The sequence below is a fragment of the Bipolaris maydis genome (genome assembly GCF_028858645.1).
Source record: "Bipolaris maydis strain C4 unplaced genomic scaffold PSV08scaffold_11, whole genome shotgun sequence".
NCBI classification, from domain to species: domain Eukaryota; kingdom Fungi; phylum Ascomycota; class Dothideomycetes; order Pleosporales; family Pleosporaceae; genus Bipolaris; species Bipolaris maydis.
The window spans coordinates 1,735,238-1,749,655 of NW_027093867.1; the positions used below are offsets into that span (position 1 = coordinate 1,735,238).

At 51.1% G+C, this 14,418-nt stretch overlaps 5 protein-coding genes across 5 annotated transcripts; 3 read left to right on the forward strand and 2 right to left on the reverse strand.

The window, feature by feature from the left end:
• Positions 1–967: 967 nt before the first annotated feature.
• On the forward strand, positions 968–2,471 carry PSV08DRAFT_207619 (cytochrome P450; the record flags this gene model as incomplete). The annotated part of the gene is made up of 4 exons (XM_014221681.2): positions 968–1,301; positions 1,358–2,004; positions 2,057–2,217; positions 2,268–2,471. The coding sequence occupies 4 exons, from the start codon at positions 968–970 to the stop codon at positions 2,443–2,445; spliced, it is 1,320 nt and encodes a 439-aa protein (XP_014077156.1). The 3' UTR covers positions 2,446–2,471.
• Positions 2,472–2,797: 326 nt separating this feature from the next.
• On the reverse strand, positions 2,798–4,154 carry PSV08DRAFT_321253 (Alpha/Beta hydrolase protein). Its single transcript, XM_014221680.1, has 3 exons — positions 3,995–4,154; positions 3,663–3,941; positions 2,798–3,604 (listed from the first exon to the last, which is right to left on the reverse strand). Exons 1-3 carry the CDS (start codon positions 4,047–4,049, stop codon positions 2,856–2,858), a joined length of 1,083 nt encoding a protein of 360 aa, XP_014077155.1. The 5' UTR covers positions 4,050–4,154; the 3' UTR covers positions 2,798–2,855.
• A 220-nt stretch (positions 4,155–4,374) lies between these two features.
• PSV08DRAFT_404074 (uncharacterized protein) lies at positions 4,375–6,280 on the forward strand (the record flags this gene model as incomplete). Its single annotated transcript, XM_066093669.1, has 3 exons — positions 4,375–4,753; positions 4,856–5,717; positions 5,831–6,280. 3 exons carry the CDS (start codon positions 4,375–4,377, stop codon positions 6,252–6,254), a joined length of 1,665 nt encoding a protein of 554 aa, XP_065948749.1. The 3' UTR covers positions 6,255–6,280.
• A 538-nt stretch (positions 6,281–6,818) lies between these two features.
• PSV08DRAFT_10250 (uncharacterized protein) lies at positions 6,819–7,609 on the forward strand. The gene is made up of 2 exons (XM_014221678.2): positions 6,819–7,010; positions 7,193–7,609. Exons 1-2 carry the CDS (start codon positions 6,878–6,880, stop codon positions 7,465–7,467), a joined length of 408 nt encoding a protein of 135 aa, XP_014077153.2. The 5' UTR covers positions 6,819–6,877; the 3' UTR covers positions 7,468–7,609.
• PSV08DRAFT_411534 (uncharacterized protein) lies at positions 7,413–10,048 on the reverse strand. The gene is made up of 3 exons (XM_014221677.2): positions 9,699–10,048; positions 7,916–9,648; positions 7,413–7,862 (listed from the first exon to the last, which is right to left on the reverse strand). The coding sequence occupies exons 1-3, from the start codon at positions 9,939–9,941 to the stop codon at positions 7,751–7,753; spliced, it is 2,088 nt and encodes a 695-aa protein (XP_014077152.1). The 5' UTR covers positions 9,942–10,048; the 3' UTR covers positions 7,413–7,750.
• Between the last annotated feature and the right edge of the window lie 4,370 nt (positions 10,049–14,418).

Consider the following 14,418-nt stretch of genomic DNA (forward strand, 5'->3'; position numbering starts at 1 on the left):
AGCACACACTGCTTGATTAATATTGTCGCATGTTAACTTGCCCACGGGCCGCGGAGCTCGGGTATCTATATGTTTGTGATGACTAAGTCCGGGGAGTTAAGAGTTTTCCCTCATGCTATCTTGCAACACAGCCCCACTTGACTGAGAGCTGTCGTCATCTGAAACCTTAATTCATAATTACAGACCGAGTCTAAATGTAGTGTTTCAATAAGTAATAAACAATTGAAATGTGTTCGACGATATGTAACTGTTCATTTTGACACACACCTGCTCTACTTGAATATCAAATATCCATCAAGGTTGGTATACTGATATTATGTTAAGGACAACATGAAAAATCGTGTAGAGTTTCAGTTTTCAAACGAATTTGTCCTTGCGAACATAACAGCTGATCACATGACTTTCTTATCGCCTGATGCTGAGCCGCCCTACCTACATCACTCGCCTGCCTTCTTTCTCTTGCTTGGATCTTCACACTAACTCCCCGCTTACCCTGATCTCCTAGAATGCCGAACCCAAGTCAATCTTATATATGGCTTTTGAATAGCTGCTGAACTCTAGTTAGAACCGTATTGTTTCGACTCGGAAAAGTAAAACTTCCAGATACGAAACATTCTTAGACTACCTTGGACGAGCACGACATTTAGTTGTTGATTTTACACAACTTCGTTATCTCAGATGGATCAAGCCACAATCTTCTCAGCCGACGATACGTTCTCCTTACTAAAAAAATCGATCTATTGGACTCCAGTCACGCAGACCCTTGCTCTCATTTCTATTGTCATTGTCAGACCTCAGAATACCCTATCATTTTACTTCATAACTGACCTATTTCTTCTAGGCTATCAAAATACTAGTGAACTCTTTTCTCTTACCGCTCCGTCATATCCCAGGGCCTTTCTGGGCTAGGTATTCTCCAATATGGCTGGTGCTGCAATGCCGGAGGGCACGAAGATCAGTCGCAGTCATGCAACAGCACAAAATCCATGGTGACTTCATCTTGATTGCACCCAACCACGTTTCCATCAATAATCTAGAGGCAGTGAATACCATCTACGGTCACAAGTCTGGTTTCGTCAAGAGTGACTTCTACGATGCATTCCTTCAAGTCGCACCGGTGGTCTTTAATGTCAGAGATCCTGATGCTCACCAGCGGAAGAGAAAGTTTTTGAATCCCGCATTTTCTGCAAAAGCGCTTTCTGATTTTGAACCGCACATGAACACTGAGCTGCTGGCATGGAAAAAGAGGCTTTTAGAAATGGTGAAGGGAGGGAGCGCGTCGGTCGACTTTGTTACGTGGAGTAAGAACGAAAACAGTTTCACCAAATCTGTTTCGCATATGCTGACAAGCTGATAGCAAACTACCTTGCTTTTGATGTCATTGGTCGCTTTGCGTTTGGTTCATCTTTCGGATTTATTGAGAAAGGAATGGATCCATACAACCTCATTGCTACCATTGACACACGAGGGGAAGTTCTCAATGCCTTAGGCTCACTCCCATCTTGGATTCGACCTTGGATGAAGTACAACTATCTCGATCCCTTCTGGAGCGCTGGTCTGCGCGCAAGGGCCAACTTGGAAAGCATTGGCCGGGCAGCGTATCAACGACGCAAGAACCACAACCATCCTGAAAAGGACCTTTTGTCATTTCTGTTCCATGCAAAAGATGACAACGGTTCGATTGCAGAACAAGAAATAATCGCTGAATCGATCAGCTTTATAGTTGGAGGTAGTGATACGACTAGCAGCACGATAACGAATTTCATAGACTTTGTATCGCGGGACCCAGCTCTTCAAAAAGAGCTGCAGGCTGAACTGGACAAGGCTTTTCCCGGAAGGCAAAATGGTGATTGGGTGGCTCCTGACGACGTCGTTCAACATCTACCACTGTTAGTCGCCACACTCCGTGAGGTTTTGCGCATCCGGCCCACGAGCGCAACAGGACTAGAACGCATTGTACCTGAAGGTGGTAGAACTATTGCAGGCGTCTTTTTCCCAGCAGGTGTTCGTATTTACCGTTTGATTTGCCTATGATATGCTGACCTGGAACTACCAGACAATCGTTAGTGTTCCAACTTGTGGTTTGCTGAGCAACGAGAGAGTTTTTGAGGCCCCGGAGATGTTCCGTCCGCAGAGATGGATGACAGACGATGCCAAAGATATGATGGCCTACTTTCTTCCCTTCTCTACCGGACCAAGGGCTTGCATCGGACGAAGGTAAGCCGAAGCTTTGATGAGCAGAAAAATAGCACCTCACACCTCTACAGGTTTGCTTGGATGGAAATACTGAAGGCCGTAGCGGTATTATTCAAGCTATTTGACACGGAAAGAGTTAACAAGAAGCCGACCATCATTCGTGAGGGCTTCTTCAACAAAACCTCGGAGTGTGAATGCGTCATTAGGTTAAGGCATGAAGGCACACTGACAGAAAAAGAACTCGAATAAAAGGGCCTTACTTATCCCGGCTTCAACATACAATGAATTCATCAAAACGGATCCAGCTCAGAAAGCGATTGTACTTGTGGAATTATGTGAAGTCAGTGTTTCTTTTTTTTTTCGCCAAGCTGAGAAAGGATTAGGGTCAATCAACAAGACAAAATTGTGCAACGGGGCAATATGCCCGTATAACCATGCTTCCTGCAGTAGCTGTCGAGCATGTGAGAGCCATGACACTCTAAAATAAACCGCGTTGCTGCAGATCGAGATGAATTCTCTATTGGGGTGTAATGTATGCAGCAGGTATCATGTTTAGCTCGAGGACAGATGCTCGTACGAACATATGGGAGCCAGTTGTTCCGGGGTGAAAGGGTGTATTTGAATTGTAATTTAGACAAACAAAGGGCTCAAATGTTGACTCAAAGCTTCGCCTTCATCCACGTTTCCAAGACTTGCTGACTGCCTGTTCCAGAGTCACCCTTGTATCCCAGCATCCTCTCCACAATCATCTCCTCATGGCACGCTTTTGGCGTAAAGACGGTATTCACAATCCCACCTCTACTACCAAATCCTTTAGTGAATTTTTCCGCAAAAGCCGCGATGCCATCTTTAAGCACCTCATTATCGCCTGCCCAGATCAAGACTTCTTCCACAAAATCGGCGACAGGCGCCCACCAATCCGGAGGAGCCAGAACGGGCTCGTTGTACAAGTCGCCGGCAAAAGGAGAGTCTGAGCCAAGAAATGCAACAGCGTATCGTTTGAGGGTGCGAAAATCAACCATGTCACGTTCGGCGTTTATGGTGAATGCAGGGGTATTGGTCTGGGTTAGTGAGCACCATGGTGATATTAGCAAAACACCATGGAGCCTGGCTGGTAGCGAAAGGGGAGTGATATCTGGATGCGGATGTGCAATATGCGAAAGGGTGCCTAGGATAAGATTGCCGCCAGCGGAGTCGCCAGCCAGTATTAGATCAGAGGGACTGCGACCCTGGGTGTATACCAGATGGTCGAGAAGCTCGACTGCTTGCTTGAGCTGAGTAGGGTATTTAGCCTCGGGCGCAACGTCATATGCGAGAAGCAATGCAGACACATCGGGACCAAGAGACTTTTGGAAGTCGTCGAGCCAGAGTATGTGGCCAGGTCCAGCGGGCATGACATAGCCGCCGCCTACAGTTGTCAGCTTTCAGGGTTCAGCTGTGGGTAATATACGGCTACTTTGACCCACCATGGAGGTATACCAAGACCTTGCTTGCATTGCTTTTTCCCAACCAATGCGCCTGTGTGCCACTTGGCAGGGTTATGCTGTCTGGGGCGAACTTATGCTGCTGAGCATACTTGATGTAGTTTGTGGTTGTAGAGCTTCCGTACAAGTAACGGCTATGGACGACATCAAGGCTGGCCAGGTTGGCGCGGAAGGCGGCAAACATGATATCCTTGAAGTACGTGTTGGAGCCATTGTCGCCTTTGAAGGGCGAGGTTAGGGAGCGTTGCAGAGCGGCGCCGACTGTGGCTATGTCAGGGTGTGACGTGTGGTAGAGGCAGGACGGGATTGCGTACTAGCTTTTAGCGTGGCCGACGCGATGCGTAGTCTGCTCACGTGATGGTCGGCCATGGTGTTGAGGGTCGATGATGTCGTGGTGAGTGTGCCCGACGCAGTGCTGAAGACGGTGCTGAAGACGGTGCTGAAGACGGTGCTGAAGCTGGGGCCATGGCGGATATGTGCGGTGGAGAGGAAGGGAGGGATATCCGGAGGAGCCGTGAGCTTGACCCTCGGCAGCGGTGCATGGCGGGAAGGATGGAGGTGAATCGGGGTGGATGGCATGCATTCCCCGCATTGCTAGAGGCCCCACTGCGTGCTAGCGCCAGCGCTCATGACTCGAGACAGGATTTGTCCAAATCGATCCTGAATCGCATCCCACACAGCTTCCATGATCAGCATGGCGTCTGCGGGCGAGGCAGATACACCCGAGCCTACGCCTAGAGACGAGGGCTCGGGCGATGGTGGCCAGCCCAGTAAAAAGCGCAGGACCGGCCCAAACTCGCGCGGCGTTGCCAACCTCACCCCCGAACAGCTTGCCCGCAAGCGCGCAAACGACCGCGAGGCCCAGCGCGCCATTCGCGAGCGCACAAAGAACCAGATCGATGCCCTCAACCAGCGCATCCGCGATCTCGAGAGCCAGCAGCCCTACAGCGACCTGCAGGTGGTCCTGCGCGAGAAGGAGGCCATCCAGGCGGAGAATGCCGACATCAAGAAGCGCCTCGAGAGCGTGCTCAGCATCATCCAGCCCATTGTGCGCGCCACCGGCGGCTTGAACGGTACGACTCCACGACGAGCAAGAAGAGGACAGAGACAAACAAGGACAGAAAGACTACCAACCAGAGACGGAGCCTGCAAGACTGACTGCTGACAACTTGTAGAACTCGCAGCCGCCGCTGAACGCTCGCCCCTTTCTCCTATCCAGCCTCCACAGCAGCAGCAACATCAACAACAACAACAACAACAACAACAACAACAAAACCAAAGTCACCACCTCCCACAACGCGATGCGCGCCAGCTCCATGCACCCGTCGCTTCGGCCTCACCGCACAATGGTGTGGCCTCGCCCGGCGTGCACGATGCAACCGCAGCCATAGGCACAGGGGCGTGGCTCTATCCCAACGATGCGCCCACGAGCCATCTACGCCGCTACTCGAGCGACAGTCCAGGCCCTCAATTTCATCAGGCGCGCATCAACACCGATATGCCCTTTGACGAGCGTCTGGGCGTCGATTTTCTGCTCGACAATGGCCAACGCAGGGCCGTCGACCCCAACCTGCCACTTCCACATCAGATGCGCCCCAGCAACGTCAGCACCAGCCAGCACGCACAGTATGCCCCCGACATGATCGCCCACTTGACACTGCCGCGCAACCTGCCTGCCACCTGTCCGCTCGATGTGATTCTGCTTGACTTCCTCCAGGATCGCCAGAATCGCGCGGCCGAGGGGGTGCCGGTCAAGACGCTGGTCGGCCCTCACTATCCAAACTTCACCTCACTAGCCTACCCCGACCGCGCTGTTGAGTCGCATCCGCTGTCCAAGCTCTTCACGGACATCCTGCGCACATTTCCAGACATTTGCGGGCGCCCGGAGCAGGTGGCTATCGTGTTCATCATGTTCCTGATCATGCGCTGGCAAATTGAGCCAACACAGGAAAACTACGACCGACTGCCGCATTGGGTAACCCCACGCCCGTCGCAGCTGTTTACCGCGCATGCGTTGTGGATCGATCATCTCCCTTGGTATGTCGTGCCCTGCCTTGCCCTGCCTTGCCCTGCAACTTCCCCACATGCCCCCTTGCCCCCTGCCAAACCCACCCACACTCCCACACATTCACATGACTAATCCAGTCCAGGCCCCGTCTTCGCGACAAGCTCATTGCCGCACAACCCCAGGTCTCGTTTGAGAACTTCTTCATTCCCTACACCACCACAGTCTCCCTCAACTGGCCCTATGAGCATCGCGATTGCCTGCTTCCTGCCTCAATAGTCCGGTCCTCGACTCTCTCCACTACGTCATCCATCTCAGCATCTTCGCCCTTTTCAACACACGTGAACGCAGGCTCGCCACAGGGACCAGCAACACCACAGCCGCTCACTGGCAATGTAGCTGCCTGCATACCGAGCATGGAGCAGTTGCCCAAGGAAGACGACCAATGGCTGATCAACCCAGCCTTTGAGACGCACTTGCGCGACCTCAATAACTGGACTCTGGGTCCCAGTTTTAGAAGCGCCTTTCCCATGCTTGGCGATGCCGTCAAGATCAAGGAAGGGAGATGATGCGACTCGTACATGTAGCATGCCTTCTGCATGCCAGTTGGATGGCGTTATGTTTGGTATGGTCTGTATGCCCATGCATGACTTGGTAACCTTTTTTCTTTAGTTGATTGTATTAACACAAAATATCGGGGAGGGAGGCATCTAAGTATCCATTTATTCAGGCAACAATATAAGTTTTCCGGTAAAAGGCCTTTTTGTACACGGTGTCGTTGGCAACCGGTGTTGTCGGCTACCGGATCAAGCCACCAAAAAACAACGCCGCGCCACACGCTGTCTTACGTAGACAGGATCCCTCAAAGCCTATGCACGCGAACAGCTCACTCATCCAAATGTCGGTGGGTTTCACGACACGGCCCCCTTCGTGGTGGACCCTCTCTCGTTGCTGTCGTGGGAAAAGTGGTCAAAGCACCACGGACGTGGTCGGCTGTAACTGGCGGTCAACCTCTTGTTCCAAACGCACGCCCCCACTTTTAAACCACCTACCATCACGTATACCCTTTTCGGGACGGGGCGGACTCGACTCACTTTCGCGTTTGCATAACTACATACTACCCTTTGCCCTCTTTCTCTTTTTCCTCTTTCATTTCCATACATAATCCATACACTTCTTCGCGCACAAAGTAATGTCATCTTTGACCCTGTCATCTAACCTCAACATGGAAAACGTCTTTCCCGACCCCGTTCACCAACAAATCTTCTCGCATCTGAGTCCCCGCCGCGGCGAGCTGCCGATTCATGTGGTGGAGACGATTGCTGGTGCGTTTCCTCCTTTCTGTCTGCCCTTTTTCCTATCTCAACTTCTCTCCCCCTGCCTCATCTGGATCTTGCCCAAATGGGAGGGGGGGGGTTCAAGGTGTGGGACGGGAAAACAAGCAAATGAACAAACAAAAACAAGGGGAAATAAAGAAGCAACCAAGCTAATCGAATGCGGTCAATAGGCAACATCTCTTTCCTGGTCAAATACACGGCTGGCTACAAAGTTCTCCCCTCCCAAGTCTCTGTCAGCGTCGTTGACGTGCGCGGGCCTGATAATGGTCTGCTCGGCCACAAGGCCATGGTGTGCATACATGGCGCCCCGGGCCGCTTCAAGGTCGTCGTTACCAAGGAAGTCGCATACGGCCGCAACGTCGTCATCGGGCTGAGTGAAAAGGTGGATCGCGTTGTGCGCGAGATTGTGAGTAAGGAGGGCAACGACGGGTTTGGTGATTTTTGAAGAAACCAGTCGAGTTTGGGATGAAGTAACGATCTCTTTTTACAACCTCGAGGCATAAGAGCAAGGAGCGAGGCACTCATTTCTATTTCCTTAGACGAGGGTTTTTTTTAACATCAGGCACCGGCTGCCTAGCATGGCTCTGGAACCCACCCTATCTCCGGGGTACTGCGGCGTTTTTTTTTTCCATTAGGCGTTCGGGTCTATTTCCTTTCTCCTGTCTATTTTTTTTCTCCGGAGACAATTTTCTATATACTATACTTGTCACGAGGAAGCATTACTACCCTCAGTGCGTACGCGCCCATTCGCGATACCAATCTAAACATTCAGCATTAGCAACGCTGGCACTTGTCTTTACGTTCATTCCGCACAGAATTTGCTTGACCGCTCCTTCAATCCTATTGGCACGTTAGTACGTTGACATATACTCTAGTTAATATGGGAACCTCACTTTTTGCCATTAGTCGTCACTGGGATTTCTGGGCACTCATCTACGATAGCAGGAACATGGCGTGCGCTGAGCGACTTCTTGATCGTCAACTTGATCCTATCGACCAGATCGGGTGATATTTGGCGTCCATCTGCCATTTTGAGGAACAGCACCACAGTTTCATCCGTGTCTGTTTCTCTTCTGCGGCCAATACATAGTGCGTCGGCCACGTCTTCTGGGAAATGCTGGAGCACCACATTGTAAATCTCGGCGGATCCGAATCGCACACCAGCAGGCTTGAGGATACCATCGCTGCGGCCAAGCATCCAGAGTCCACCAGTCTCTGGGTTGAAGCGCACGAAATCGCCGTGATGCCACACAGGTTGCTTCTTTTCATTGGTAAACATTCCAAAGTACGACTTGCGGTACTTTGCCTCGCCGTCAGTGCCCCAGAATGCTACTGGCTGACATACGAATGGCTTGATGCAGACCAAATCGCCTGGCTCACCGGACGACGAAATGTCGGCGCCTGTGAAATCGTATGCAGCAATAGCCATGCCCAGACCAGGGCCCTGGATTTCGCCCTCGTAAACTGGAAGCAGCGGGTTAGGCGCGCCAAAGAGCGAGATAATGTCCGTGCCTCCAGTTATGCTACCGAGATTGATAGACGACGGGAATGCCGAGTACACATAGGAAAACGTCGAGGGCGCCAGTGGAGAGCCAGTCGAGTAGATTGCCTCGAGCGTGCCAAGACCAAGGCCAGCCGCGGCTGGATCGACCGATTTTTGTTCTAGAATGGATAGGTACTTGGCAGAGGTACCAAAGTGCGTAATGCCGAACTCATCAATGAGGCGGGGCATTGCGAGATCATCCGCCACGGACGTCGACGGATCGGAGCGGTCCACGTAGCGAAACGGCGACCCATCATACAGGACCAACGTGGCCCCTGACGCTAGTCCGCTGACGAGCCAGTGCCACATCATCCAGGTACAGGTGGTGAAGTAGAAAAGCCGTGATTGGGGAGTAATCGAGCAGTGGAGAATGTGTTCCTTTTTGTGTTGGAGCAACGTACCAATGGCTCCGTGCACAATGCACTTTGGTGCTCCAGTTGTGCCGCTCGAGTACAGTATGTAGACTGGGTGGTCTGGCGGCAGTTGCCTGAACTCGAGCTCTGCTGTTGACTTGAGCGAAGTAAAGGTAACGTAGTCGTATGCCTTTCCTGATGCAACGGGTATTGAACTGGCGTCAACTGCAACGGATGCAACTGTTGGGAAAACAACGACAGCCTGGAGAGTTGGAAGTTCCCTGGTAATCTCAATGACCTTGGGCAAGACTGGATGGCTTCGGCCGTTGTAGAAGGAAGCGTTATCGACAAAAAGGAGTGCTGGCTCTATTTGGCGCAGTCTGTCTAGAACAGCATGCACGCCCGTATCTGGACTGACGGCTGTCCAAACTGCTCCCAACGACGTCGCTGCGAGCATAGCAACCAATGCATTCGTGTGATTGGCGACATAACCCGCAACTCGGTCGCCCTCTTTGAGACCTAGAGATATCATGCCCGCCTGGCATTGCTTCACCCTATCTCTTAATTCCTTCCAAGTCACTGTCTCCCGTGTGGTCTCGGTCGCAGCAATGACAGCGGGCGATTCTGGGTCGACTTCTTGGCTGGGGAACAGCAGGTTCTCGGCAAAATTCAACGTCGCCCCTGAGAAGAAAGGCGGTCGTGGGAACATGGAGGCATCTACATCCACCGCCTGGCCATTGGTGAGCTGACAGATATGCGCATGGGGCTACAACGACTGACCGATGACGGCGTTCCGTTGTGTCTGATGCCAACGAAATCCCATGTGCTCTTCCAAAAAGCGTCGACATGATCGATGCTCCATTGATGCAGCTGTGAATAGTCTGACAGATGGAGATTGTGTCTCTTATTCACTGACTCGAGGAACCGGTACATGGGGGTAGACTGCGGAGAAGGGTGCCTCCACAAAAGTTTGGAGGACGATGAGGTGCCACTGGCGTCATTGACGCCGTTGGTGCTGCTCATCGTGTTGGTGCTTCGAACGAGGTGATTTGCGTTCACTCACAGGATGTTTCTCTGCTATTACACGCGTGGTTCGGTGACTTTTGTGTCTAGACATCGCAGTGTCGGATGTTTTTTTTTGGTACCTGGCGGCGCTCACCTCAGCCGCGCTTTCCCCCACCATTTCCCCCGAAGTTGGTGACCGGCAACTTCCGGCAACGAATTCGCGTCGGGTCCCCCACATGGAGCCTACCACCCGCTGGCTCGCCAGTTTCACTCAACTTCATCTCCATCTCATTGCCAGTCTTCAATGTTTTACTCCCCTTCCACTATGCTCCAACCCTGGGAATCACTGTCACACGGTGCGATGCATGATTAAGGGGATGCCAGCTGTCTTTTAGCCCCCACTCCACCAACTACACCCTGCAAGTAAAGGCAAAGGCCAACGGCTGTCACGAGACCATGCGCCACACCAAAATATCGACCTTCTGCGTGCCGCCCCGCCCGTTCCTAGACTTGGGTTGAGCCCTAGACCAGTAATTCAGACATCCGTGCGACGCTTGAGCGGTACGAAACGATCTATCACGCCCATGTCCAAACTATTCTTGAGCCGAAGCGGACGTTATCACTAGGACATGTAGCAACTACATGCATACCCACGAAAGACGCTTATGCCAGACACACTGTCAGCAACGTTTCACCTCGTCAGCCATGACTAGTGTGAACAAGGCCGGGCCATGGCTGGTCCCTCCTCCATCCAAGTAACTCCCAGAACCCGGTCGAAATCATGTCACGCAGCCGGTCCTAGGGGCCACCCAGGACCATCTGTGTAGCCGTCATGAGTCAGTGGAAAAAAACGGAGCACGAAATGCGCGAGCTATGGTTGAACCACTTTGTGGCTTGTCAAGCGCCGCAAATATGCAGACGTTTGCCTTGTTGCCTTCTTTCAAGACGCTATGCCAATCATGGAGTTCTCTTACATCGGAAGCCTGCTCTTCTTACCCCTGCATCTACTCGACAGCCTGTCTCATATATCCCTCTGTATGAAAGCGTCAGTACGAGGGTATTCAGGTAGTGTTGAGCCACTGTCTTCCCTATGGGCTTCTTCACTGGTTGGATCGCCTCTTCGTCCTCCACAACACTGTCTTTGAAGTAATTTCAGGCTTGCTAGAAAAGAGCCCAAGCTTAATATTTGTTGCAGATCTTACCTATCAGGACTTTAGCGAACTCTTGCTAGTCTGTCAACTAGTCCCTCGCCTGTCCGTACGTATGGCGTATACATCTCCATTCCTTGGCAGTCCAGCGGAGAGCACAGGTATGCCCCCTGGCTCGATCCTAGCGCGCTTAATTCTCTGATTGAACGGTCCGCATACTGAGTAGCATGCGGATGTCGATCGGGACCTGTCCGTACCGGACCAAGCTCAGACCAAGATCTCGACAGCTTGTCAGATGCAACTACTGAGACATTTTCTTGCGCTGTAAAAACTTAATTCGCCACTGTTGTTGACAAAGTAGATTTCGAGAAATTCAGCGAGAAATTCAGCAAGAAATCACCAATTCTTGGGGGTTGACTGGCAACAAGGGCTATGGAGCAATGGTCCCTGGCCCTGAAAATCATCTGAGTGCCCAGTGTGGTCTACCCGATTCCGAGCTGACCACAGGCCGTACAGGGCGCACTGAGCTTTGATAGAGTTTACGAAGAGAGCCGCTCTGCCCCATACCCTTGCAAATAGGTAAGGATGTTGCCTGCTCAAACTCGCTCCTTCCAAGCAATTGTATATCCACTTTGTTGCCAACCGTGAGGGTGTGGGCGGAAACACTAAGGTAGATCTTATATGCATCACCCTTTCTTGCAGCATTCTTCTGGAGACTCAAATATCTATAAAGCGCAATCATGTTGTGTTCATGAGAGCAACAACCTCAACATCAGCGGCCTTATTTACTTCGAAGTGTAAATTCCTTTATAAACTTGAATTGAAGGATTTTTTGTTGCCTAAAAGCAAAGGTATATATACCAAATTCTTGTCCCAATCTTGACCCAGCCATGGCTCACTCAGATGCTGAAAAGACTCAGACATTCGAGAGAAGATATGGAAAGAGAGGTTGGCAACACCGAGGGACAGGCAGTTCACGATGATGTCTCTCTCAATTTTTTTCATCATGAAATTGATTTGCCTGCAACGACCTCAGACTCCAGACAATACACGCAAACCGATTGTCCTGCTCACGACCTATCATCTTCTGAACCTCCCCGCCCAAAAATTCCTCCTGGCATACACCCCTCTCAACGGCTCGAATACACTCCATGCTCCGATCTCCCATTGGGACTGTCAGGAGGCTGCCGAGTTGGGACCTCTGCCTCCGCCGGGTGCATCTGTAAATACAATCCAGATATATTGAAAGACAAGGTGATCAGCGAGATGGAAATCCTCATCAAGGAAGCAAAACAGGATGGAGAAAAGCAGCAAGAGGAAAGGTCCACCTAGTGTCGATGTCTGATGGCGGACATCAACTGCGATCAGACCATTGTTCCTTCATTTCCTTCAACACATCTCTCCACTATTGTGGCTTCCAGTCACTTAGTTACTTGTTAGTCGCGCCTTTCTCACCCAGTTTGAATTTACAAATTTCCGGTAAAGCGGTTCAGCCGTGACAAATATGAATTACTCTGATTGTAAGAAGCTTATACTTATTTTGAAGCTCGTACCACAGACCTGGGACTATCCGTTTTCCGAGACATGCTGATATGGTTGGGAGATGTAGGGATGCTGCTTTGCGGAATGAGCATCCTTGGCAACCAAGCCTGATCGCCGCCCTGCCTCTCCCTTTCCCAAACGAAAAGAGACTCGAGCATGGTTGTTAGGACAGCGGCCTTATTTTCGGTGAAATGACGCTTTGATAATTGCAATCCTAGACGATGGCGAGCCGAGACGAATGACGCGATCTGGCTGACTCGACAGGTACTACATACACACCAGTAAAGGGCTGAAGCGCAACGGGGGGAGGCTGACCTGGTGCTCGGCAAGCATCAACCCCATGACCCTGGATATCCAACCTTTTGCGCAAATATCAATTTCAGTTGTTTTGTATGTGTGGCAACCGAGACATGTTTGACGTCTACCATTTCGAGGATGATATGGTTCTAGTTCACTTCTGGGACGACATGGAAAGCCTAATTAATTTCAAGAATCCAAATTCGCTGTGGAGACCAAATCTACTCAATTGAGCTTTCATCTGGTACTGACCAGTCCGCCACCATCATCAGTGTCCTGCATATCGGCCATCCAAATGGATCTATTTGACAGTAGAGGAGTTACAGCGAGGTCTGTCCCTTATCCTCGCCCATAACGTAGTCCTTGAGACTGATGTGTGGCTTTTCCTCACCGCTACGATACTCTCATTTCCGAACAAGGCTCTAAGCAATAACCGATATCGATTTTACAGACCCCCTTTCCTTCAAATCATGCAGATATAAAGCACAGACTCAATGGAATCAAACAAGGATGAGAAGCAAGTTGGGCCGAGCCAGCGACTAGAAAGGAAGTAATGAACAGCTCCACAGTCTGCCAACGCACATCGTTGCGCAGCTGAAAGTCTGAGGATGAAACAGAAATGTATTGATTGCCATGCCGAAGGGGTGACTATCACCATGTCAAACGGCAGGCTTATCTGCGTCTTTGGCCCGGGTGATCGGTCTGCTGTTCGTATTTACGCGCCGACCAGACAGCACTTCTGCAGGAAAAGTGGATCTGACTAGCACTGGTTCTGCAAAGGCTGCAAAGGCTGTAAAGGCTGCTGTGTATGTCTAGGGCGCCTCCGTAACTCTGTCAGCACTTGAAGATAATCCTGCAATTTGCAGTCGCAGATCTCTGCTCACCGACTGCAGATGGAATGAAAGGCATTGTTCAAAGATTGTTTACTAGCGCGTAGACCGGCTATCAACACCCTTGTCATAGCTGCATGGCGCTTCACTGGTGGCCAATGATTACGCATGCCATGGAAGACTGAGGCCTTCCATGGCTTCTTCGACAAAGATTCCAAGCACAGATCAAATTCTGGCACGCTGCGCGTCAAAACGTTTCGCTTCAGTGCTTTTATCTTGCAAGGTTTCGAAGGCTGACCTCGAAAGACAGCTCTAATGATTCATGTAACCACGTGGCAGCCGGCCGGGTTCGAGACTAGCAGCTGTAGCCATTCTCACTTTGTCTACTTCATTCCATGCAACCGTTGTACCGTGTGCACTTTGGTCCACAGCCCCTCACTGCGGAAAGGTAATCAAGAATCACCCACAAGCGGACTGCATCACTGCTTCATGCACACGTGTCGCGGAACCGGGTGCAGTTCCCAACCTACCTTATCTGGACTTGGCGGGCTTTTGTATCTGGCTGTATCACCGTATGGCGGCCAATACGTTCTCAGGGCGCAACGTTACTGCAGTGATAGGGTCACTGGGATCTTGAACCCCCACCCACAATATCGCACCGCGCTCGAGGCGGCTTTG

Bases quoted from the DNA above. Each gene is read 5' to 3' on its own strand.
- PSV08DRAFT_321253 (XM_014221680.1), bottom strand. From the start codon at position 4,049: ATGGCCGACCATCACGTGAGCAGACTACGCATCGCGTCGGCCACGCTA. The intron at 3,942-3,994 runs GTACGCAATCCC...ACATAGCCACAG, and splicing joins GTCGGCCACGCTAAAAGCTA to TCGGCGCCGCTCTGCAACGC. The intron at 3,605-3,662 runs GTGGGTCAAAGT...TGACAACTGTAG, and splicing joins GGTCTTGGTATACCTCCATG to GCGGCGGCTATGTCATGCCC.
- PSV08DRAFT_10250 (XM_014221678.2), top strand. From the start codon at position 6,878: ATGTCATCTTTGACCCTGTCATCTAACCTCAACATGGAAAACGTCTTT. The intron at 7,011-7,192 runs GTGCGTTTCCTC...TGCGGTCAATAG, and splicing joins TGTGGTGGAGACGATTGCTG to GCAACATCTCTTTCCTGGTC.
- PSV08DRAFT_411534 (XM_014221677.2), bottom strand. From the start codon at position 9,941: ATGAGCAGCACCAACGGCGTCAATGACGCCAGTGGCACCTCATCGTCC. The intron at 9,649-9,698 runs GTCAGTCGTTGT...ACCAATGGCCAG, and splicing joins ACAACGGAACGCCGTCATCG to GCGGTGGATGTAGATGCCTC. The intron at 7,863-7,915 runs GTGAGGTTCCCA...ACGTGCCAATAG, and splicing joins GTGACGACTAATGGCAAAAA to GATTGAAGGAGCGGTCAAGC.